Below are 24569 nucleotides of genomic sequence, written 5' to 3'. Positions count from 1 at the left end.
AGGATTTGTCAGACTATGGACTTTTAAGATTTTTATCCTACAATGTGGGTAGTGGTAGGTAGTATAGAAGACTTTGAAGACCATTGAAGACTTTTGAGCAAGGAATGATATATGCATGCACAGCACACACACACACACACACACACGTATGTGTGTAGGGGTGTTTACATATTAGATAGTAACTCTGGTAACACTGTGAGGATGAGGATCAAAACTAAACACAGCATTTCAGCTCAGATATGTGTGATGAGTAAAAACAATTACTATCTTGTGGGTAAAGGACATTTCATTTTATTGTTGAATCATACTATTGATATATAATAGGAAAATATTCTTGGCATACTTGTAGTACATTTGTGAATCCTCCTGATAGAGGATTATTCTGTTCATGTTTGAAAACCTATGCTTTTGGAAAGGAAACTAAAGAATTTAGTTATTAATAATGCTTCAAGTCATTATGTAAACTAGAAAAGTGCTTAAGTACTGGTTATGAATTCAACAAGAAAAAGTGTTATAGAATAAAAGAAGTTATGCTTGAGTACTGGTCTCCTTTCTTCAGAGGTGAACAGTTGGTTATCAATGATTGGTCTCCTCCTCTTTAGATTCATTTTTGAAGGAAATACTGACTGTTATAAGAACAAACAAATCTACACTTTTTTTCTGCAGGGCCAATATATCTGCCTTTGCAAATTATAGTACTTACGCATGCATAATTTTTTAAAATAAAGAATGAACTATAAAAAATTTCTTTCATTCAAATGCAAGTAAAAACTCCATTTTTCAACTGGCTTACTTGAGTATCATATCTTAACTATACATCAAATGTCTTAATTACTTAAATCTTACTACTATGGGGTCAAGATATGATTTGTAAGTTTAATGATAACTTAGAGGCACTCAAAATTTGCACATGATGTGAATGTTTTGAATTTGGCAGTCCCAATTCACAGCAACATGATTCTATGTTATTGAGCATATTTTTAAAACCACAACCAAATGCTTTAGCAGATGATGATGAAATATTTCCAAAGGCAGATGCAACCATACATAGAATTAAGATCCATTTGTCTCCACTTACTAAGTTGAAGCACTAATGTTTTGAGTGTGCTGTGCTTTCAACTCATTATCTGATAGAATAATAAAAAATAGTTTTCACTGAGAAATTGCTTCATAATTTCTGAGTCGATGTTTGATTTAGATAGCCACATCTAGCTGATAGATATACTAAATTCTGATGACTAGTAAAGTAAGGTGGAGTTTTCTCCTTAGATAGAAACAAAGTTGTTTTTTTTTTTTTTTTTTTTTTGCCTTTATTTTTATTTTTATGTGGTGCTGAGGATAGAACCCAGTGCCTCACGTGTGCCAGGCTAGCACTCTACCACTGAGCCCCAGCCCCAGCAGTAAAGGGTTTCTAATAAGAAACCTACTCTAATCAATTCAAACAGAAAGAGTTTGAGTAAGATATATGAACCTATAATCCCAGCTACTCAGGGGGCTGAGGCAGGATTGTTATTTTGAGGCCTGTGAGAGTCTTCTGAAAAAATAAAATAAAATAAAATGGGCTGAGGTGTAGCTTAGTGGTAGAGTGCTTGTCTAGCATGCACAAGTTCCCTGGGTTTAGCCTCCAGTTCTGGGGAGTGGGAGGAGGAGTTTAAGTGGCTTATAGAATTTAAAAAAAAATGTTCTTATGAGTTGTTGATGGACCTTTATTTTATTTACTTATTTTTATGTGGTGCTGAGAATTGAACCCAGTGCCTCATGCATGCTAGGCAAGCGCTCTACCACTGAGTCATAACCCCAGACCTAGAATTGTTTGAAAAGAACACAAAAACAAGACAAAAAGCAACTAGACTCTAGGTGGAACTTTTAGGAATGACAGTAAAAGGCCATATTGCAGCTGAGGCATCAAGAAATTTACTACCTCTTTTAGGATCAGAAAGACTCCTGCACAATTGGGAAGCTACATGATTAGGAATACACTAGTATTAGGAAACAGCTGTTGGCAAGCAGCCACCTTCATCAGTAAGTTGTTGTCACTGCTGCTGGCTCAAGAGCCAATCCATACCGGTCACAACCTGTATTACAGAATGGATGCCTTGTGTCTTCCTTCTTAATACACATGAAACTTGTGACTGAATTCCCAGGACTTCTACAAATGCTGTTGCAGAACATGGACATCTCCATGACAGTGCTTTCTAGTAGAAGCAGCCTAAGCTCCACCACCTTTCTTTTCTGTCCTCCCCCGCAAGTGAATATAGTTGGTGCAACTTAAATCACATCCTCAATTGTAGCTGCAATAGAGACTGGGAGATGTAGTTTTTAGCTTTCCGTTCTCAGTTGTATAGTAAAGCATATACCAAAGGAGATTGAAATGGCTGTTGAACACCAATCCTGTTTATCTACAACAGGTATAGAACCTGATTTTCCTTAAGGTTAGGTTAAGGATATAGATAAGTTGAGAACATATTGCAAATAATACCACCAAAGAATGTTGAGGAATCATTGTTATTTAGTATATTTTTGTTTTATAATACTACATTTTAAAAAATTGGCCCTCCACCTCTGTGATAAATATTCTATGCCAAAAGTTTCCCCATATTTAAGATGTGCTCAATGAGTAAAAAACCTAAAAGAGGGAGTAGAAGAAAGAATGAGTCACCTAAACTAAGGAAAGGTAAATATTATCAAATATTAAAGAGTGGTCAAATAAAGTGGGAACTGAAAAACAATTATTTGACTTGGTAGCACCTAATATTAGTGTTCATGAAGGTTCTAGAAAAGGAATGGGAGCAGAAGGTAAATTGCAGGTTTAAGCTAGGAGTAGAAAGTAAAGATTTGAAACAGAATGCGTTTTTAAAAAGCTTGGATTTTCAGGGATAATAGTTTTTGGGTTTTTCTTTTTTGTCTAGTGCACTTGCTTATATACCAGAATTGGCTAGAGCTAGTGAAACCCTGTACAAATATCAGATGTGAACTACTACAATCTTTGGAAGTTCTTCACTTTTGTTTTCTTATGTACCTGGATGGAATGTATACTCTTAACATATTCATTTGCTGCTCAGAGCTGTAATACATACCTTACTTTTAGAGCAGAGGAGATCAGAGAAGACAGTTTTAGGACCATGAAGACTGTGGTATAAAAATGGGATTTTATTCTAAGTGAAATGGTGTGCTGTTGGAGCAGGGGAACAACTGACTTGAATCATGTGTTTAAAAGATCACAAGCTGGATGAGGTGGCACATACTTGTAATCCCAGTGGCTCAGGAGGCTAAGGCAGGATTATTGCAAGTTCAAAGCCAGCCTCAGCAACTCAGAGAAGCCCTAAGCAACTTAGTGAGGCTCTGTCTTTAAATAAAATATTAAAAAGGGCTTGGGATGTGACTCAGTGCTTAAGTGACCCTGGGTTCAATCCCCAGTACCCCCACTCCCACCCACCCCCTAAAAAAAATCCAACTGCTTGGTGAAGAATGCTTTGTAGGAAGGGTTATTATAGTAGAGAAAGAAACACTAGTTAGGAAACTGGTATTGTCCAAATGAAAGATCATAGTGACTTGAATTTAGGATTTATTTTGAAGGTTGGCTAGATTTGCTAATAGACTAGCTAGGTATGATGGTAGAGAGGGTAGTGAGAGGATGGTGAGTAAGAAGGAGAGATGGTGATAGATTAGGGGAAGAACATGTTGTAGGGGAGGTAATCAGTTTTGTTGAAACTGGTTAAATTTGAAATAGTACTGGATATCCAGGGAGACAATTGAATATTCACACTAAGTGTTTGAAGCGGGGAGGTCAGGCAGAACTGGGAGATATCAGAATTAACTAACACCTTATACTTAAAGAGTTTGAATAGAGAAGGAAGGGAAGGGGGTCCAGAACTGAGCCCTGAGGCAGTTGCAACATTTAGAGGTGAAAAGGTGTGAGCAGAGGCCAGCAGGGGACGGGAAGTTAGAATATTGTATCCTAGAAGCCAACAGAAGAGAACATTTTTTTTTTTTTTAAAGATGGACACAATACCTGCTGAGGTTCGAACTCAGTCCCTCGCATTTACTAGGCATGTGTTCTACCACTGAGCTACAACTTCAGCCCAGAAGAAGATAGCATTTTAAAAGGAATGTTCACTTGTGTTTAAGGTTGGGTATGATAAGGACAGGGAAATGATCTTCGTATTTAGCAATTTGGAAGGTTTTGGTACCCTTGGCTAATGAAGTTTCACTGTCATAGTGAAATCCAGAGTTGATTGGAGAAGGTCAAAGAATGAGTGAGAAGTAAGAAAGTGGAGGAGATACTGACTAGAGGTGATGCTTTTGACAAGTTTTGAGAATGGAGATTGGAAATGGAGTGATAATTAAGATGGATGAAGTGGAGTGATAGAAGATTTTTTTTTTTTCTTTTTGTTCGCTTTTTTTAAATTGGGAAACTCCCAAACGTATATATGCGGGTGGGAGCAATATGGTAGAAGAGAAATTAATATTGATTAAATTCCTTGAGGTGGTAATACAGTGGGATAGGATGGAGAACACAAGTAGGGGAATTGCCTTTTTATAGGGACAGAGATGCAGTGATGTAATATGATCTCACATGTCCCTTAACACAGAGCCTCTCCCTTTGGTCTTAGCAGTCTCTATTAGAACAAGTTGATCTTTCTCTAATCACTAGTTCTGTTTTCCTGTTTTACATACAACCTATTCTGTCAGATTGAATTTGTTGTATATAAGTCTTACTGTGAAGCAGCTGGTGATGTGTAATACCAATTTTAATTTTTGTACCAACAGGTGAAGCAAAAAATTTATTGCCATATCTTGGACCCAACAAGATGAGAGATTGCTTTTGTACTATAAATTTGGACCAGGAAGAAGTTTATCGTACCCAAGTTGTTGAAAAATCTTTAAGGTTGGTAGAAAAATTGGAAATTATCATTTAGAAGATATATATTGATTGATCAATGTGTATGTTTTCCAGATTATATTCACCAAGAAGACTGTCTTCATTTGAAACTTTTATATTTTGCACTTTGAATTTTTTTTTTACATTATGAATTTACTTTTAGAGTTACAGAATCTAAGAATTTGAAAGAGCCTGAATGTTCATCGAGCAGACTAACCACCTTATGCTTAGCATCTTCTTGACCATGGCTTTGATAGGTGATATTATGGCATTTGCTTAGCAATGTTCCAGTGACCAGGGAGTTCATTGCCTCCTAAGTATCTCATTTGGTCTTTGAACTATTCTGACTCCTAGAAAGCTTTTATGTTTAGTTGGTTAATGATTATTACAATGAGAACCAACTATATGCCAGTAACTTGCTGGATTCTGTTTATTTATGTATTCATCCATGTGGCTTCTTATTATCTCAAATATATTTTTCTTTTAAATTGTACCTAATTCTATATGTTAGATTACTGGGAAACGAATTTAGTCTGTCTTTCATTTGGCGGTCTTTCAAGTTTTTGAAAACAACTGTTATATTTTAGTCTTGTTTTCTAGGTTAAATTTTGCCCATTTATTTTAACTTTCCTCAGAGCACATTATTTTATTTCTCTAAAGAATAAATTAAATTACTTCTTAAAGTTCATATATTGTTAGTTAAATTAGCAGTACATTATCAAGGAATGGACTCTTAGGTAGATTTTTCATCTTTGAAAGTGTAATTACACTTTAAGACTATCACAGTAAATTCTGATTTGTGAAAATGAGAATGTGCCACCTCTGCTCTTAGCAGTATTTGTGACATGATTCTGGTACATAGCAGTGCTAGAAAGATGCAGACTTATTCAGAAATAAGGATTAAAACAAGGGTACAGGGACTTGTTGAAATAAGCATGTGGTAGATGATATGTTGCATGCCATAAATTATGTGAATTGTATTTCAGAGATGTCTTTTAATACTTTTTTTCATACCTTTTTTTTCTTTACTTGCCTTTTTTTCTCTTTGAAGTTTGCCTTTACATTTTATTTTCATTTTCTATAATTTTGAATATATACTGAGTTCTTCATAGGAAAGGTAATATATAGAACTGAAAATAACTAAGTAGCCCAAAAAGATTTGCAGTAATATACTTCAAATCTTTAGTTACAAGTCAGCTGTCCCTCTTGTGTTAGAATTTTGGTATTCTTTATATTTGTAAATATAAATTTATAAATATATTTGTTTTATATTCATAAATAATGAAAACTGAGTTACTCATAGGCGGAGTAATTTTTCATATATCAAAGAAAGAAGCAAAACTAATGGTATTTAAATTTTAATTTGTTACTTAAATGTACACTAATTTCATATTACACAGTGATCAGTAATATTATAGGAAAATAGTTTGTAACTGTTCATAAATTGGATACTGTAGTAGTTTCTAGTATGTAGCCTTATAAATGAGTAACTAAAATTAGCTTTTTTATTTTAACCTTTTCTGAATATTTGTGTAGGGGAAATGGTGAAATTAGTTTTTTGGTTTTTTTTTTAATCCCCATTTTTCTAGTTGCATAGCAACTTGGAATATAATTTCAGGCTAGCAGTACTTACCTTAGGCAATTTTGATATAACTAGATTAGATGCTTCTGGGATTTTGGACATCCTCTAGAATTTTTCCTTGTGGACTAGGACAAAAGAATTTGTAGTAAAAACCCTTGCTCACCTTGTTTTCATTTCATTGTTCTTAGTGCTTATGGATATTGTGATAAACTGTTAAGCTGAAAGTCACTAGGTACTATTTAGATCTTTTATAGGTTCTGGATATTATAGTTTATGTATATAGGTAAGAGTTTGATACTTTTTTCCATATCTTTTTTCCCTTTATACTTGCCTTTTTTCCTCTAAAGTTTCCCTTTATGTCATTTATATCTGTTGAGTTCTTCATAGAAAAGGTATTATATGAAACCAAAAATACTTTGCAGCCCAAAAGGATCTGAAGTAAGAGATAAGGTAAAAGTAGTTCAGATGTTGGAAGCTAGCCATGGGCTGTGCGTGTGAGCTGTGAGCATTTCAGCACATGAGGGGACTGGACTGGTATTGCTTCTCTGACTGAGCTATGCAACATATGTGTCCTTTTCACTTGCTTTGCCTTTGATCCCACACAGCACCTGAGATGGATTTGGCTTTCCGAGATGTCAGTCAAATCTGCAGACTATGAGACATCACCAAGCAACCTCCTGAAACCTAATCCCTTGTCTTATTTGGGTTTAACTTTCTTGAATGTCTTTCTCCCCAATAAATAGAGGATTCTTGGGCTGGGGTTGTGGCTAAGAGGTAGAGTGCTTGCCTGGCACATGTGAGGGCCTGGGTTTGATCTTCAGCACCACATAAAAATAAATATAGAGACTTCTCAGACGTGCTCTCTCTTTTTTCAATGAACCCTTAAGGTTGAGAGCTGTCTCCCTGATTCCTGCAAGCAAAAGGTATTTCTGTGTGTTGCATGCTTCTTTGGCCATTTTCTTAAGTTATTGGTACAGCCAGCTCTTGTGAACCCAGCTCAGGTCGCCAGCCCAGCTAGTTGGCAATATTCAAATCCTTTGAAGAAAGAGGTAGTATTTAAACAGTAGCAGCACATTACTGGTGCTTCAACCTTGTTGGAAAATTTTCTTCAAATGCATCAATTAAGTAATGAATTATATAAAGATGTGGGCAATCAAATGTGGAGGCTAGGTTGTTGAGATTTTCATGCTACAACAATACAAATAACATAGTAATTCTGTTCTTATTTGACTTTAGATGTGTAAATATGTGCTATGTAAAGGAAATTCTCTATTATTCTTTAAAATAATACAAAGACAAACATGGACACATGTCACCTTTACCTATTAGCTGTTTTTGCATTGATTTTTTTTTTTTTTTTATGTTGAGACTAATTAAAAGACTCTAGTTACTTTGACAAACCAACTTTAAATAGTTGGTTGCAGAAAGGGAAGATACTGAGGACTGAGTATTGACCAAATTATGGTGTTATCTTGTGTGTATGTATGAATGTATAATAACAAATTGCACCATTATGAACAACTATAATGCACCAATAAAAATATGGAAAATTGGTTACATTTGAAGTGAAAATTGTAGTGCAAAATTTAACTGGACTTCATAACAACTAAAGACCCACGTCAGCCATTTTCTGGACAATATAAGAATGACTTCTGTAGTAGTATTTTACTTTGCATTTCTGCTTCTCATTTAATTATGACAGTCTAATGATATTGCATTTCATGGTGATATTTTTAACCAATCATTTTGTTATTTAAACATTCTCAAGAAAGAAGTGTTCATGAGAAAAGATATCTACTAGGATTTCAGAGATTCATATCTTCATAGAGGCATTTAAATATAACAAAATAACATTTTTTAAAAAATTTTTAAAAATATATTAATTTTTTAGTTATAGGTGAACACAGTATCTTTATTTTTTATTTTTATGTAGTGCTGAGGATCGAACCCAGTGCCTCACGCTTGCTAGGCGAGTGCTCTACCTCTTAAGCTACAACCCCAGCCCAACAAAATAATATTCTTAAAATGAACTTGTAAAAATTAGCTGTTTAATAGGAGAAAACCTTGCAACTTTGCGGTAGGTAAAATTTTCTTAGGATGCAAAAGGCACCAATTATAAAAGAAATTAGGCTTCATCAAAATTAGAAGTGCCTATTCAAAAGTGACTGTCAAAAAAAATTAAATGATAAGTCACACCTGGGAGAAAATATCCTGACAAAAACAAAGCAAAAACTCTTAATTCATTAAGAAGACAACCATTGAAAATATGAAAAATCTTGCATATTTATTAAAAAAAAGATGATATGCAAATGGCCAAGAAGCATGTTAAAAGATATTTAACATAATTCTTCATTAAGAAAATGCAGTTTTAAACCATTTCTGTTACTATACATTCTATATAACATAATCTGTAGTGATAGAACTTTGGTTGACAGTGTCAATATGGTGGAGGTGATTGCAGAAGGGTGCAAGAGAAATTTCTGGGGAGAGAGAAATGTTTTATATATTGATTAGGATAGAGATTACACAGGTATATAAATTTCTAATGTCACATTCACTAAAATAGCTAAAATTAAAGACTGTCAGTTGATCTATAGCAACTGGAATGCTCATATGTTGCTAGTGAGGAGGGTAAAATTGTACAACTACTTTGGAAGGTAGTTTGACAGTTTTCTCACAGGTTACATTGTTTAATCTGCCCTTTAACTCAGGAATTTTACTCTCTGTTACTTATCGGCAGAATTGAAAGTTTATGTCTAGAAAATGTTTTGTACAAAAATGCTCAGAGCAGCTTTATTTTTAATAGCCCAAACTGGAAAAAACTCAAATGACATACATTACTAGGAGAATGGAGTGTGGAACACAATGGAATATTTCACAGCAGTTAAAGCAAATGAACTACTCTATATAACAACATGGAAAAAAGCCTCACAGACATTAAACTGAGTGACAGAAGCAGGCTACAAGAGTACATACTGTATGGTTATATTTATATGAAATTCTAGAACAGAGCTATAGTGATAGGAATCAGATCCCTGATTGTTTGTGGTAGGTGTGATGGGGTAACTGCAGAGGGGCAAAAGTGAGCTTTCTGGGGAGATTAGATTATTTTGATTGGAGGGGAAAAGTCTACACAAGCTTATAAATATATCCAAAGTCATTAGTCTTGACTTTAAATTGGAGGTTATTGTATGTAATTTATACCTCAATAAAGTTGATTTTAAAATAGCCTGTTTCATCTTTTAAAATATAAAAGTAAGACTTTATATAATGTTACTTGCTTTAGGTGGTATGTATTATTGTGATTAATACAACTTTACATATTTACATATCTTGAAGACTGGTGGTGGTGTGTATGTTCTCAGCTCTCATATAATAAGTCCACTTTAGGTTATCATGACCCCAGATGATTACTATATCTTTTGTCCACAGGACTTCTGAAAAGCTCTTTGTTTAGAACTCATCCTGGCAACTGAAGTCCTCTAAGTTCAACTTGGTTTGTAAAGAATTTGGTTGAAACTTAGCATTGATAATTATTTTGAGGTTTTTAAAGTTCTTTTCTGTGGGAAGCCATTCTCCCACGTGATTTGAGTTACCTTCCTGGCTAGGTGAGAGGCGCTTAGACAACTGTGTCAGAGCCTTCCCCACCCTGTCCCAGGTATGTAAATTTGGTGAATCTTGGTCACAAAACCAAGGGCAAAATTCACCTACAACCTTTAAGAATTGTAGCAACTGAGTCTTTTTTATTTGCTTTCTTTTTCTGATTAATTATTGTCTCTAAAATAGTCAAGTACATGTCCTTATCAGTAGAAGTCGAATTTCCCATTATTAATAATTTTAACGTCTCCTTTGCTTCAGTACCTGCCTGGTACTTCTGTGACCCCAAAAATGTCACCAATTCCTTATTTCTATAGCGCTTTCCTTAACTCAACCTAGTCAATTTAAAATGCCCCACGTTGGGCGCCACTTTTGCCACGCGACCAGCACGCGAGCTTCATAAAAGAGGTTCGAAGCATAGAAATTAACTAGTGAGTTTTAAAATTAAAGAGACATACTCTCTTTACCTTTAATGCCCAGCTCCAGAGACGGCTTCTCCTAGCTCCCGCCTCCAACCACCTAATGCGGTGGCGAGGTTTACACAAGAGGCTAGCGAGAGAGGAAGAGCACGCCAGGGAGTGAGCTTTTATTGGGGAACAAAAAATTCAAGGGAAAATCCCATCCAATGAAGGTAGAGGGGGGCAGCATTCCAAGGTCAGGGTCAGTGATTGGTCTTTGTGTCAGTGGCCAGGCACACCTCCACACGGACAAGCCCTCGCACCTGGGACAGGGTGGGGAAGGCTCTGACACAGTTGTCTAAGCACCTCTCACCCAGCCAGGGAGGTAACTCAAATATGTGCGAGAATGGCTTCCCACACTTTTCAGTGGAATTTGTATGTAATTTTCATTGATTTTATTGAAGGCAATATATTTTGAGTATTAATAGTACTATTGTTAGTGATAGTACTAAGTTATTTAGTCATTTGATATTATTTGAAGTAATATGCTTTTTCCCCTTTTCTTTCTAGTCCATTTTTCAGTGAAGAATTTTACTTTGAGATTCCACGAACTTTTCAGTATTTGTCTTTCTATGTTTATGATAAGAATGTTTTACAACGAGACCTTCGTATAGGTAGGTACTCTTCATAATTATTTTTCATCACAAAATTGGTGTTTATATTCATTCTTTCTGTAAGTGTAAAGTGTTAAAACTCCAAAATAATATATGCTCAACTTTCTAATCCTGTTGTCTACACTGTTTACTTCTGAATTTGACTTTTTTTTTTAAAGACAGAGATCATGCTCTCTCTTTTTATAAGTTTTTATTTGTAGATGGACAAAATACCTTTATTTATTAATATGTGGTGCTAAGGATCGAACCCAGTTCCTCATACATGGTAGGCAAGTGCTCTACCACTGAGCTGTAACCCCAGCCCCTGAATTTGACTTTTAATTTATGTGTTTAGCTTATATGACACTTCCTCAAGAAAGCTCTGTTGGTCCCCTAGTCAGTATATCATGTTTCCATTCTACCCACAGTTCTCTTTTCATAGTACTCATGCTTATTCCTTAGTTTGTCATTTAGTATCTAGATTCTTTAGTTAAACTAAATGTGGTACTTAAGAGGGTAGGGATGATCTCACAGAGTGCTGTACTTAGTAAATGTTCAAAAAGTATTTGCTGAATGGTTTAAATAATGTTTTTATTGAAATGATTTTATGCAGTCAGTATTGATCCATCTAAAAAACATATTCTTTTTGAGGTTTTTTGAATAGGGTAATAATTCACTTTAATTATACATTTTCTCCCTGATTGTATTGGTGACCACTAAATATATTAAATAGTTGACAGAAACTGGCTGCATTGTGTGTCACATTTATGGTCATTGTATCACTGTCAGCGTGTATTAATAATGGTAGATGCCTAATTTACATGTTTTATCCTCTTTCTTCTTTGTTCCCTGAATTTCACTCTTCCTTACTGATTGAAACACGTTCAAATCTCCTGTAGCTTAAAAAATTGTTTATCTGACTTTGTCCTTTTAACTGACTTCTAGTGTCTCTCAGCTTTTGCTCGTGAACTCTCTAACAAATATTCTCTGTTCACCCTGTGCTTACTACTTAATTTTTTGAAAGAGCTCCCTAGTTTAGCTTCCAGATTTTTCTGACAAACCTTTTTTGAAGTTTGCCAAAGTTATTTCTAAGCAAATCAAATAACTTTTAGAAATAATACAGTTTTCTTACTTATAAAATTATTAACATGTTTTTAGTGACTGATAGTGACTGCCCTAGAATAACTTACAGATAATAAATTGGCATATTTTTCTCAATTCTTTATTTTGTGCATTTATACTATTACATTGTTGATTTTTTTCTCTTTTTTACTCAGTATCATCTAATGATCCTTTCTGTGTCATATTTTACAAAAATATTTGCTGTATAAAATACTTTGTGAGAAAATGTGTTGTTTGAACCACTCTCTTTGTTGGTGAACATTTTATGTTTCCAGATTTTTGGCTTTTTGAATGCTGTTACTATAAACAAATATCCTTTTGCATAAATTTTGGCATGTCTCTTTTTTGTTAGGCTCAATTTCAGAAGTGAAAATATTGGGTCAGAGGGTATGAACATTTTAAACATTTCCTTTATAAATTTCTACAATTGGCCTTCAGAAATATTGTACTAACTTATATTTCCCCAAGCATGCTTTGGTCCTAACCATTTTACCGTACCCTGGACATTCTTGGATACTATCATTGGGAAGACATTGCCAATATGATAGGTGAAAATAATACTTTTTACATTTTAATGTTTTTTTTTTTTTCTGATTTTCAAGGAATTTGAGGTGTTTTTCAAATATTTATTGACTTTTTACATTTTTTCCTGTGAATTAATTGTTCTTTTACCTAATTTTTTTTTTTGGTTGGAATTCTTTACTTTATTCTTAAATATTCTTATTTGTTAGAAAGGTTAGCTTTTGTCAGTTATATACATTCCAAATACCTTTTCTCTTTCCAGAAAGTATTGTCTTAGTTTTTGTCACCTTGACTTTTGGTTGTTTATTCAACTTGGAAAGCCAAGGAAAAGACATTTTCATGGTGTTTTATTTTCTTAAATGTCTTTGCCCACCTGACTACTACTTCTTCTTCTTTTTTTTTTTTTAAAGAGAGAGAGAGAGAGAGAGAGAGAATTTTTATTTATTTTTCTAGTTTTCGCCGGACACAACATCTTTGTATATGGTGCTGAGGATAGAACCCAGGCCGCACGCATGCCAGGCGAGCGCGTTACTGCTTGAGCCACATCCCCAGCCCGCCCACCTGACTACTTCTTGACTTACATGTATTCTTCCATTTCTAGCAACCCCTTATTTATAGATCACCCCTAAGACACCATGCTCAATCCAATTAAATAAATATTTATTAAGATACTATGTGAGGCATACAAAAGATGGGACTTTTAAGATGAAAGACTCAGAGTGCCTTCATGCTATCAGAGGGGAAGACTTTAATACTAATATTATAGGTTGTATATTCTCTATCTGGAATGCTTGGGACCAGAAGTGTTTCATATTTTGGAGTTTTACATAGACTTTCCTGGTTGAGTGTTCCTAATTTGAAAATCCAAATCTGAAATGCTTCAAAATTTGAAACTCTTTGAATGTCATGTTAATGCTCAAAATATTTCAGATTTCAGAGCATTCTGAACTTCATTTCAGACTGTATTATAATGGTGGTATAAACAAAGTACTTGGGGAGCATAGAAGGGAGAATAGGTTGTTTGGTGGAGGATTAAGAGAGACTACTTGGGTAGGAAAAGAACAGTTACAAAGTGATAGGAATTGGCAGAAGCAGAGAGGGAAAGTGAACTTTATATTTGTAGTGTATCTTGATTTAGTATATAACTTACACAGACAGGTGACAGCAGGTAAAGCTAAGAGTATAAACTGGGGCCAAACTGTGATGGATCCTAAAACTTGTTCCACATTTATACTAAGGAGCTTGGACTTTATCCTGAAGACAATGATTTTGAATCTCTTAACACTTTATGTAATCTTTATATGTTGACTTTCTAGTTTGGAAGTTGTAGGCAATAGAAACGTGTTGATTTAGAATAGGAGAGATTGGCATGTGGAGACCAATGAGGAATCTGTTATTAAATGAAATGTGAATGAGAGAATGTACTTGAGAGGTTTCACAAAGGACTTAAGGACCAAGGGACTAATAATGAGGATGTAAGAAGGAGAAGAGTTTTAAATGATGTTGTTGTTTCTATGGCTTTCATTAACTGAGATAGGGGACATAAGGAAATCGTTAATTTAGGGGGGATGGTGAAAAAAGGAGAAGAGATTTTGGTTTTAAACAAATTAAACTGGTTAACTGGGGAATGTCTTGGTGAACATGTTGGTTGACAGCTGGAAATACAGATTTGAAGCTTAAGGAAAAGAGGTGGAACCACAGATTTGAGAGCTGTCATCATTAAGTGGTACTTGAAGGCTGTGCTGGGATGAGTGAAATTACCTGGGAGCAGATAAGAAGGGTTTCAGGGATACAGAGGCTTCCGTGAACAGTGATAAAGCATTATTAGAAAGCAGGAAGAGAGAAGAGGAGGCAGCAGATCTTTTCATGTCAGCAATCTAGAGAGGTAGAGGAGGCAAGGATTGAATTGAAGCTGTTGGTAGTTATTAAAACCCTTGAGAATAGTACATAACTTTGACCATCATGATACCTCTTTAAGAAAGTGTTTAGTGATTTCTTTTGTTCCTTTACATATAATAAAACCTATGTATAGATTTTAGAAAAGTCCTTCAGTTGAAGTTTATAATTACGATTTCTGAAAGTTGCCTTTGGTATTTATTTTTGACATAAAAATCAATTTTAAGTAAAATAATTTTCAGTCAAAATTAATTCTTTATGGAGTGGTGTCAACAATCCCATAACTGTTGGCTTGAGGATTTTTTTCTTAAATGTTTATTTCTTGTTAAGGGAGGGATAAAATTTATACATTTAGTGGGAAGTTTATTTTTCCATATAGAAAAATTAATATTAAAGTAAAAACAGTATATCCCCATTTTAATATATTTTTAATTACAAATTTTTAACATTTTTCTAGTTTAACATACTTTCTTTTTGTTAATAACTCATAATTTTTTTTATTTGAGCTATTAGAACTTGTTTTTGTAAAATTTTTTAAAAATCAGGTCATTATAGAGAATACTAATTAAGAGAATAAAATTATGGCATTTGCAGGTAAATGGATGGAGTTGGAGAATATCATGCTAAGCGAAGTAAACCAATCCCAAAAAAACAAAAGCCAAATGTTCTCTTTGATAAGTGGATGCTGATTCATAATGGGGATAGGGGGAATGGGAAGAATGGAGGTACTTTGGATCTGGCAAAGAAGAGCGGGGAGGGGAGGAAGTATGGGGGTAGGTAAGATGATGGAATGAAGTGGACATAATTACCCTAGCCACTTGTATGATTGCACAAATGGTGTGACTCTACATCGTGTACAACCAGAAAAATGAAAAGTTGTACTCTCTTTTTGTACAATGAAATGAAATGCATTCTGCTGTCATATAAAACTAATTAGAAAAAAATTTTAAGATGTTACATAAAAAAAGACAAATAATTTAAAAAATTTAAAAACTAAAAAAGATTTAAGACCTTAAATTATAAAATCTACTGGAATAAAAATAAAAGGAAAAACTAAAAAAAAAAAAAAATGCTAAATTACTTTTTCAGCTTTTTTTTTTTTTTTTTCCCTTACAGTGTTAGGGATTGAACTCAGGGCCTCACACATGCAAGGCAAGCTGTTACCACTGAGCTCTACCTCCAACCCTTAATGAATTTTTTTTTCATAATTATTTTTGATTACTGCCCTCTTGCAGTCTCTGTCCCTGAAGTAATAATTATTATCAGTGCAGGGCATAATTTATCATATTGGGCATCTTGATGTGTCAGGAAATAGTTGGTGCAAAAAATAGATTGTGGATTAATTCAAAACTTGTGACCTAGGATATATGCTACAAAAAGGCAGTTGTAAAGTTAAGTCCTCTTTTACAGTGATATATTTTCCTAATATATAGTGTCATCTTTTCTTGAAAAGAATAAAAAGGAGAAAAACACTTAAAGCATATATTTTTATTTCTAAAGAGTATTTTAATATTAAAACATGTGTATTTTACCTCCTCATATTCTAGATATTTTATTTTTTAAGGGAATTTTTCAAGGAAATTATTGTTCAAGGAAATTCAAGTAAGTTGTGGATATCTTAGTAGATGTTGGCAGCGCCCCCCCCGCCCTTACCCCTTGGCTCAGAACTGTACAAAGAGTATTTCACTAGGATGTAGGAGACCTGAATTCCAATCATAACTCTGTCACTGACTCTGTAACCTTTTAACAAGTCACTTTTGTAAGCCTGGTTCATCTATAAAATAAGGCTGGGTTTAAAATAGTTAAGGTCTTTTCCAACTCTTTGAATGGTAATTTCTGTTGGCATTTAGTTCTTAAGTCAGATCTACTATTTAGAATTTGCTTGTGGCAACACTTTGTGTTTGTATAGGTACTATATCAGTTATCTCTTACTACATACAAACCAGCTGATATTTAATGGCTTAATATAGCAACCATATATTTGTTCATGATCTTATGGGATCTTAGTTTGGACTTCACTCAGTGAAGTAGTTCTGCTGATCTCATTTGGAATTGCTAATGTAAAGTTATCTGGAAGGTTGACTGGTGCTGGTGCTGGATGGTCTGACTGGCTGTCTGTGCTAATTATTATTAGCTGGCTCTTACTCTCCACATGGTCTCTGGGTTCCAAGAGGTCAAGTGCTACTGCACAGGTGCTTATTAAGCCTCTGCTTGCATTATGTTTGCTGATGTTCCATTGGCTAAAGCAAGTCACATAACCAGTCCCAGAGTCAGTGCTGGAGGGGAATACACAATGGCCTAGATACCAGAAAGCATGATTTATTTGAAGACACTAACATACCAGTCTGGTCTACCTCAGAGACCAAAATGCATCCACCTAAATTCCATACAGTAAGGCTTCTAAGTGCTGCCTTTGTCTCTGAATTGCTCTTGTTGACTATCTGCCAGAATTTATTCAGTCCTTTAGTCCTGTTTCATCTTGTATAGGCAGTTCCACTTATTACTACTTTTATCTACTCTTTCAGCATTTCTGCTAGTGCCCAAGTAGGAACAGGATGTATATCAGGTTGAAATTTCTAAGACTATATTGTGACTAAAAATGGGCCCCAAGGATAATTACTATCTACTGATGGCAAGAAAATGTTGCTTAAAAGTTGTATTGCAAAGTTAAGAATACTTTTTAAATTTAGAGACAGAGGTGGTTCCTTTGCCCACAGTTCCTTAATTTACTTTTGTGTTTCCTCTCCTTGTCTGACTTTTTGAGGAACTAATGGAGTATCCGGTGTGTGTGTTTAGTTTTAAGTTCTGTCTGTAGTTTCTCAGGACAGTGGGGAAATGAAATAATACCTTTAAATGATTTGTTGAGAAGTTCTTGGATGATTTTTCTTTCTTTCTGTTTGAGGTTGGTGAGTTCATGGTTAGTGAAATAATGAGTTACTATTTTTAATAATAAACCCTAAACTAAAACAATCTTTGGAAGTAAGAATAGTTTTTAAGAGCTGAAAGTCATTTCTGATACAGAGGAGGCAAATCAGATATAAAGAGTTCAAATAATTAACTCATGATTACACAGCTAATAAGTAACAGACTTGATACCTGTGTCACAAGGAACATCAACAGGTAAGATTGGCTCTGAAATCTGGCTTCAACATGTGTTAGTAGGCATTTCTAAATATTGTTCATCTTTTCTTATTTGTAAAATGGTGATGATGTCCTCTACCTGTTAAGGAAGTTTCTGGCTTTTGAGTTCAGTGCTTTTTCTCTGTATTACATACACTGCCTTGTCTTTTATGGTTAATGCCTGCCAGTTTAATGATACCACAAAATGACAAATCAGAATAGTGATTTTTTTTTTTTTGTCTTATGTTTCAGAAACTTAACCTCTTATTTCTCTCTACACCCTGTACTTCCTTCCCATTTACGCTCCCCCCCTTTTTTTTCTTTCATTCCCTACTCCCCTTTACCTGTTTTATTCCCTAGTGCTAATGGCATGTATTTCTTTTTCACATGTCATATTGCCTAATAAAGTGCTGAAACTTGTAGGTTTCCTGCTACCTAATGACTTACAATATTTTTCTTTATTTTCATCTAGCATTTTTATATAATAATTTCTGGCTTCTTGAGATCATGTGCTCTTTTTTCCTCCTTCCTCAGGCCAACTAGCCTCATGCAACTAAATCTTTATATTATCAGAAACTGACATCTTAGGAACTTAAGAATAAGATCTGGCAATAACACTGCAAGTTCTTTTCAGCTTACAAGTGGCTTATTTATGCAACTAGTCAGAGAAGTGTTTTCCTCTCATAGGACAAGAACCATTCGACTCTTTAGTGACAGTGAGTATCATGCTATATCAGATATCGAGTAGGAGGAAGAGGATATTTATTTCTGGAGTGTTGGACCTATAAGGATTCTCTTTTGGAACGCCACCTGTTATGGAGAAGATGTATTTCCAGTGATCTGAGTTGTTAGTCATAAATAGGACAGGTGGATTCCTACAGTTTTTAAAAGCATTGTTAGTTAAATAGACTGGTTGAGGGAGCATGGAAATCAAATCATCATTTAAACACATTGTCAGTGTGGCTATATGTAGAATGAGGGAATGAATTGGTCAACGTCTAAACTTCTAAGTAAAATTTGTTTTAGAACTCTCTTAAATTTGGTACTTAGTTTATATTATATGAACACATAATATATACATCTACATAAATATTCAAAAATTACATTTAAAACTAGAAATTAAGGGAGTTGTAGAATAGAGGTCCTTACCAACACTCTACCAGTGAGTTTCTGAATGGTAGGTAAATGCTCTTAAAATCGTATGGCAGAGCTGGGGATATAGCTCACTGGTAGAGCACTAGCTTAGAATGTACAAGGCCCTGAGTTTGGTTCCCAGCACCAAAAAAAAAAAAAAAAAAAAATTATATGTGAGATATTATCTGTTCTTTTTTGTGGAGAAAGGACTACAAAGATAGCATAGCTACAAAAATTCTTAAAAGCAGCAGGGAGTGGTTTCCCAAAGGTAAGCACTTCAACAGATATATAGATCTATATCTATGTGTACGTTATTATTTTTTCAAAGTATCAAGCTATTATGCATCGCCTTTAAATTTATTTATCTGATGTGGAATCAGTGGTAATTGGAACTATTATAATCATCATTTGTGGCATACAATATTGAATACTTTGTCATAATTTTGTATCCTACCTATTCCTGGTATTTTATTATTTTGCTAGGAATTCCATATTATCCAAAAAAAACAAAAATAAAACCCAAGACTTGTATGATTTAGCTCTTTTTTTTTGGGTGGGTGGATACCAGGGATTGAACTCAGGGCCACTTAAGCACTGAGCCACATCTCCAGCCCTATTTTGTATTTTATTTAGAGACAGGGTCTCACTGAGTTGCTTAGCACTTTGTTTTTGCTGAGGCTGGCTTTGAACTTGTGGTCATGCTGCCTCAGCCTCCCAAGGTGCTGGGATTATAGGCCTGTGCCACTGTGCCCAGCTGATTTAGCTCTTAACATAAATTCATTTAACAGTATAAGGAATATATGGATATTTCAATCAATGCCTGAATTTCATACTTGGCTCTTAATTCAGTAGTAGGAACATTTCTGTTTTCTCATTATTTCTATCTAAAATTTCACAAAAAAAGAAAAAAAGCTTTATCTTCCTAGTGCTATTTACTACGAGATTTGAATGAATTATAAATGCTGTGTATTCACATAAAGATTTTAATTGTCACATGAGATTTCCTCCCAAACTTTATTTTAAAGATTGGAAAAATTTATACTGACTAGGGTCCATTTATTAATTTTAAAATATTACATTTTAAAACTTTCATGTGTTAATAGATATAGCTTATAAATATTCAAAAGGTATCCTCTGTATAGTAGTATTCATACAGTTGCCACTATAATAAATCTAGTTGTGTATTTTAATATTTTTCTTAAAATTGCACATAAGTAGGTGGTCTTTAGAGCTTGAGTTTCAACTCATAAATGGGAAGATAAGCTTATCAAAAACTGTAATATGATTAAAAAGTTTTAATAACAGCTTTATTAAGATATAACTCACGAGCCTTAAAATTTACCCTTTTAATATATATATCACATTTACAACTTGTTTTTCAGTGATTCAGAAAAGGAATCATACATATATAGCAGAAAGAAAGGGGGAGAGAAACATGGTAAAATATTAATATTTAGGGAATTTGGGTAATGAATATGAAAATTTTTGTACTGATCTTGCAACTTTTTTTCTCCAAGTTTGTAATTATTTTTTTTTAAGTTGGACACAATATCTTTGTTTAATTTATTTATTTTTATATGGTACTGAGGATCGAACCCAGGGTCTCACATGTGCTAGGCAAGTGCTCTACTGTTGAGCCACAATCCTAGCCACTAAGTTTGTAATTATTTAAAAATAAAATATTTTAAAATGAAAATAAAAGTATACAATGTAGTGGGTTTTATTATACTTATAAAGTTGTATAGTCACCACTATTTACTTCCAGAAAAGTATTTTAAGCATACGTTCTGTATTTATTTTTATATACTTTTTACTTAATATACAATAATTGATGTATCTGGCATCAGAATTTCTTTACCATTTTCTTAAAGTTTTCAAATGTTGAACTAAAAGACCAAAGTATGTCATAAGTGCAAAGATGAAGTATAATTAAGACACGTAAAGTGAAAATTTTTATTTGAAAAAAATGAAAGAAAGTGAGCTGCTTTTAACTTTAGTACGTGTCCTTTGTTGAAGCTTTTGAGTAGAATCTTAGAATAAATTGTTAGTCATATGCAAAACTGTGTCTACTTCTTAAAACTTGAATTGAGGAAGGAAATGCTTTATACCACCATGGCAAATACTTTATTATAATAAGAACATTTCTTGTTTCTTCCTCTCATATTACTTTGTTCATTGCGTTGGGTTTTTCCTGAGATAGAAACTCTTTAGGGAACTGCTTTGATTTTTGTATGTATTGAAGCAGTGGAGTTTCAGTAAAGTAAGTTTTTAACAATAGCATAGTTTTCACTTTTGTTAGTGATATATATTGTTTTTCCTTTTCACTTAATTGGTACTTATAATCTATTACTATATGCAGCTATATCTGCTCAAAATTGACCTGAACACATAGTTCACATATAGTACTGAATAGATGGGAAGATTAGTTTGCACTGCCATTTTACATCGCTTTTTATACTGAATGTACTATGGGTAAGAGTGTCAATCTGAGTAACTACAAAATGCAATTGCATGTAAATACAACTGAGTTTTTGTCAAGTCAGGAGATTGGACAGAAAGACCCAGAGAAGGATCTGAGAAGGGGCAAGGAGGAGTGGGACGCTTCTTCATTCTTTAGACATAGGAAGCTTTATAAAAACATACTGTTTTATATCATAGGTGCAAATAACTCTAAAATGTTTTCTATAAAGTATTTTATATGACAGTGCTAATGAATCTTAGGATCATGCAACATATGTTATCTCATTGTTTTACTTATTTTTTATAGGAAAAGTAGCCATCAAAAAAGAAGACTTGTGTAATCATAGTGGCAAAGAAACTTGGTTTTCACTACAGCCTGTTGATTCCAATTCAGAGGTTCAGGTAAATATTAAGTCTTAAGAAATGCAAGAGATTGTCACACATAGAAAATAAGTGCAAATGAAATGGATTATGCTGGCTCATTTAGTTAGAGTTTGTGATACTTTATTGTAAATTCTAACACCAGATATTACAGACCTTTGAGTAATATAGAGCTGTGGGGAAGGTAGAGCTGAAAGGAAATGGCTGTGGCATGTTTATTCAAAAATAATGCACAAGTGTATGCAAATGTGTGGGTTCAGGGAGATTATGTTAGGGAGCACATATTTTTTTTCCTGCCTTAGTTCTGCTGTTCACGTAAACAGAAGCAAAGTATTAATTTTTTTTAAAGAAGAGGAAAGTTATGCTTTATTAACTCTGACCTTGGAAGTCTGTGATTTTATTTATTCTCATCGGGATACTCTGTTCACTCTCTAATAAACTAGACTCGGGGAAAATGTTATTCATTTTAACTATGCCTGAGCCCACCATGTAGAGCCTTCATTCCCATACCCACCCTTCCTGTTGTTCACCTCTTTTTTTATTTGAAAGGGTATCATTACTCCTTTTAATCCCTTCTTTTGTTTTGTCAAAATAAGAGGGCTTTTGCAGATTCTATACGAGTAGAGATCTATCTTTTAACCACATAGCTGAAGTTTCTATTTCCTTCTGGAAAATTTGAGTTGCTCTGTCTTAGAAATTGTTATTTCTATCTAAAGGGAAAATTTTGTAAACCTATTTATTTATAAAATATGGTAAGGATTGTGAAATCATTTCCCGAGGGCATAACTGCAAACAGGATTCATCTTCTCTAAAAGAAGTTATAATTTGCCACTGTGACTCAAACAAAGTTTTAAGACAAGAAAAAAGTGCTGCATGCACACCCACAGATAATTTGCAAATAAAGTGCCTGTGCTCTATTTCCTCATAACCTTTCAAGCATTCTCTGATTAGATTCTCAAAAAAACTAAGCATTTGTGTACAAAACCCCTGCTTAAATACAGAATACAACTGACTCTTCCCCGGTTTTATCTACTCTACCTCATTTTAATACTCTTTTCTTTCCATTTGACTATAAGTATTATCCACATACCAATTATACAGGGATGTTAATGATCCAGGTGAGAATCAATATGAGTAAGTGGAAATGGCTTAAATTAGAAGTCAGAAAATTTAGGTTCTAGTGTTTATATGTGGTTACTTTAATGATGTTGAAATTAATTTCTGTAAAATGGGAAAAGTCATCATGTTTGACTTATATGGTTTTAAGAATTAAGTGGAAGAGTACTTTAAAAACTGTAAATTGCTATACAAATATAAAATATGTTACCATCAGTCTGGTGGCTATTATATAATGTGCCTTTACAGAAAGCATATTTTCATATATGAAAATTTTACATTAAAATACCAGCTTTTACTTTTAGTTTTTCATATCCAATTTAACACCTTTTTCATAGACAACCCACCATTATACACTTTTGGTATAATGTAAATTTTTCTAATAGTTTTAACAGAAGACTAGAAGTGGCTTTGAAAATTTTGACTGAAATGATATTTGAGGATTATTTTAAGATTTAGTTCAATAAGTGTTGTTTTAACCAGTATAAATTTTCTAAAGGATTTAGGGCTCCAGTTCTGAAAAAGTAGAAATCTCTATAGTATAACTCTTAGAGATAGTTATTAGAGGTTAATACTGGGACATGGTTATATATATAAAACTCATCTCTGAAACATAAAGATTCTAGAAGCAACATTTACCTATTAGATATCATATTCACATTTTAAATTTGCTACAGGTTATTTTCATGACTATGGGTTGCTAACCTTTGCTGTCATTTTTGTCTTAAATGATAATTAGCTAGTAAGAGTTACCTGCTATTTAAAATAGATTTTAGAAGGAAGAGTATGTTAGGAAGTAGAAGGGATGCATAATACTTTTCATATTAATATGGTGCCATTGGGAATATTATTGTGCTGGCCAAAAACTGAACTGGGAATACTGAAGTTAACTTTGTGAGTCTAGAAAAGATAGAAAAGTAGCCCTTGATTAATACAGATCCCAGTTGTTGGTTGTTTTGTTTTAAGTTTGCTTGCTTATGTAAACTTTACAAAAAAATATTTGGAAGAAGTAAGAGCAATTGATGAGGACAGTAGGAGAAAGCTATGAGATAGACTGAGTTTGGCAAGGATTCTAATAATTACTTTTATATAACTATATCATTATATACCAAACATGGTACCAAGTATTTAATATATGTTATCTCATTTAATCTTTACAGTAACATTATGAGGTAGGTAATAATACCTCCATTTTACAGATAAGGTAAATGGAATTCACAGAGATTAAAATGACTTCTCTACAGTCACAGAACTACTAAATGATGAAGCTGTGATTTCAACAGAGATCTGTCTGATTCTAATACTCCTAACGACAGTCTTTCTGACCTTTTAATACTCTGTACTGTTAGTCATAAAAAGTCTTTAGCAGATTAGGAGAGTTACTTAGGTAGCATCTAAAATAGAATAGAAGCCTACTCAAATTAGCTCAAATAAGCATTGTACAGTGGTGTGTTCTGGTAATCACAGCTACTTGGGAGGCTAATGTAGGAGGATCACAAGTTTGAGGCTCAGCCTGGGCAATAGTGAGTCCCGTTCTTAAAATAAAATTTGAAAAAGAGCTGGTGATCTAGCTCAGTGGTAAGAGGGCCCCATGATTGGCATTCAGTCCCCAGGACTTAAAAAGTAATTAGCTCAGAGAAAAAGGGAAGGGGCATTGGGAAGTTCCTAGGGAGTTTTTCTGTTTTGGGTTTTTGTTTATTTGTTTG

At 33.9% G+C, this 24569-nt stretch overlaps 1 protein-coding gene across 4 annotated transcripts in view; it reads left to right on the top strand.

Annotated features, from left to right (window-relative positions):
- Rasa2 (RAS p21 protein activator 2) overlaps window positions 1–24569 on the top strand; it is a 108834-nt gene that overhangs the window by 14685 nt on the left and 69580 nt on the right. For all 4 annotated transcript variants that reach the window (XM_071615595.1, XM_071615594.1, XM_027933797.2 and 1 more), the window contains exons 2-4: window positions 4771–4888; window positions 11030–11133; window positions 21674–21768. In XM_071615595.1, the coding sequence (XP_071471696.1) occupies window positions 4771–4888; window positions 11030–11133; window positions 21674–21768 (317 nt within the window). The remainder of the gene's footprint in view (window positions 1–4770; window positions 4889–11029; window positions 11134–21673; window positions 21769–24569) is intronic.

The sequence above is a fragment of the Marmota flaviventris genome, chromosome 8 (assembly GCF_047511675.1).
Source record: "Marmota flaviventris isolate mMarFla1 chromosome 8, mMarFla1.hap1, whole genome shotgun sequence".
Classification (NCBI taxonomy): Eukaryota; Metazoa; Chordata; class Mammalia; order Rodentia; family Sciuridae; genus Marmota; species Marmota flaviventris.
This window is presented reverse-complemented; position numbering and strand designations above follow the sequence as displayed.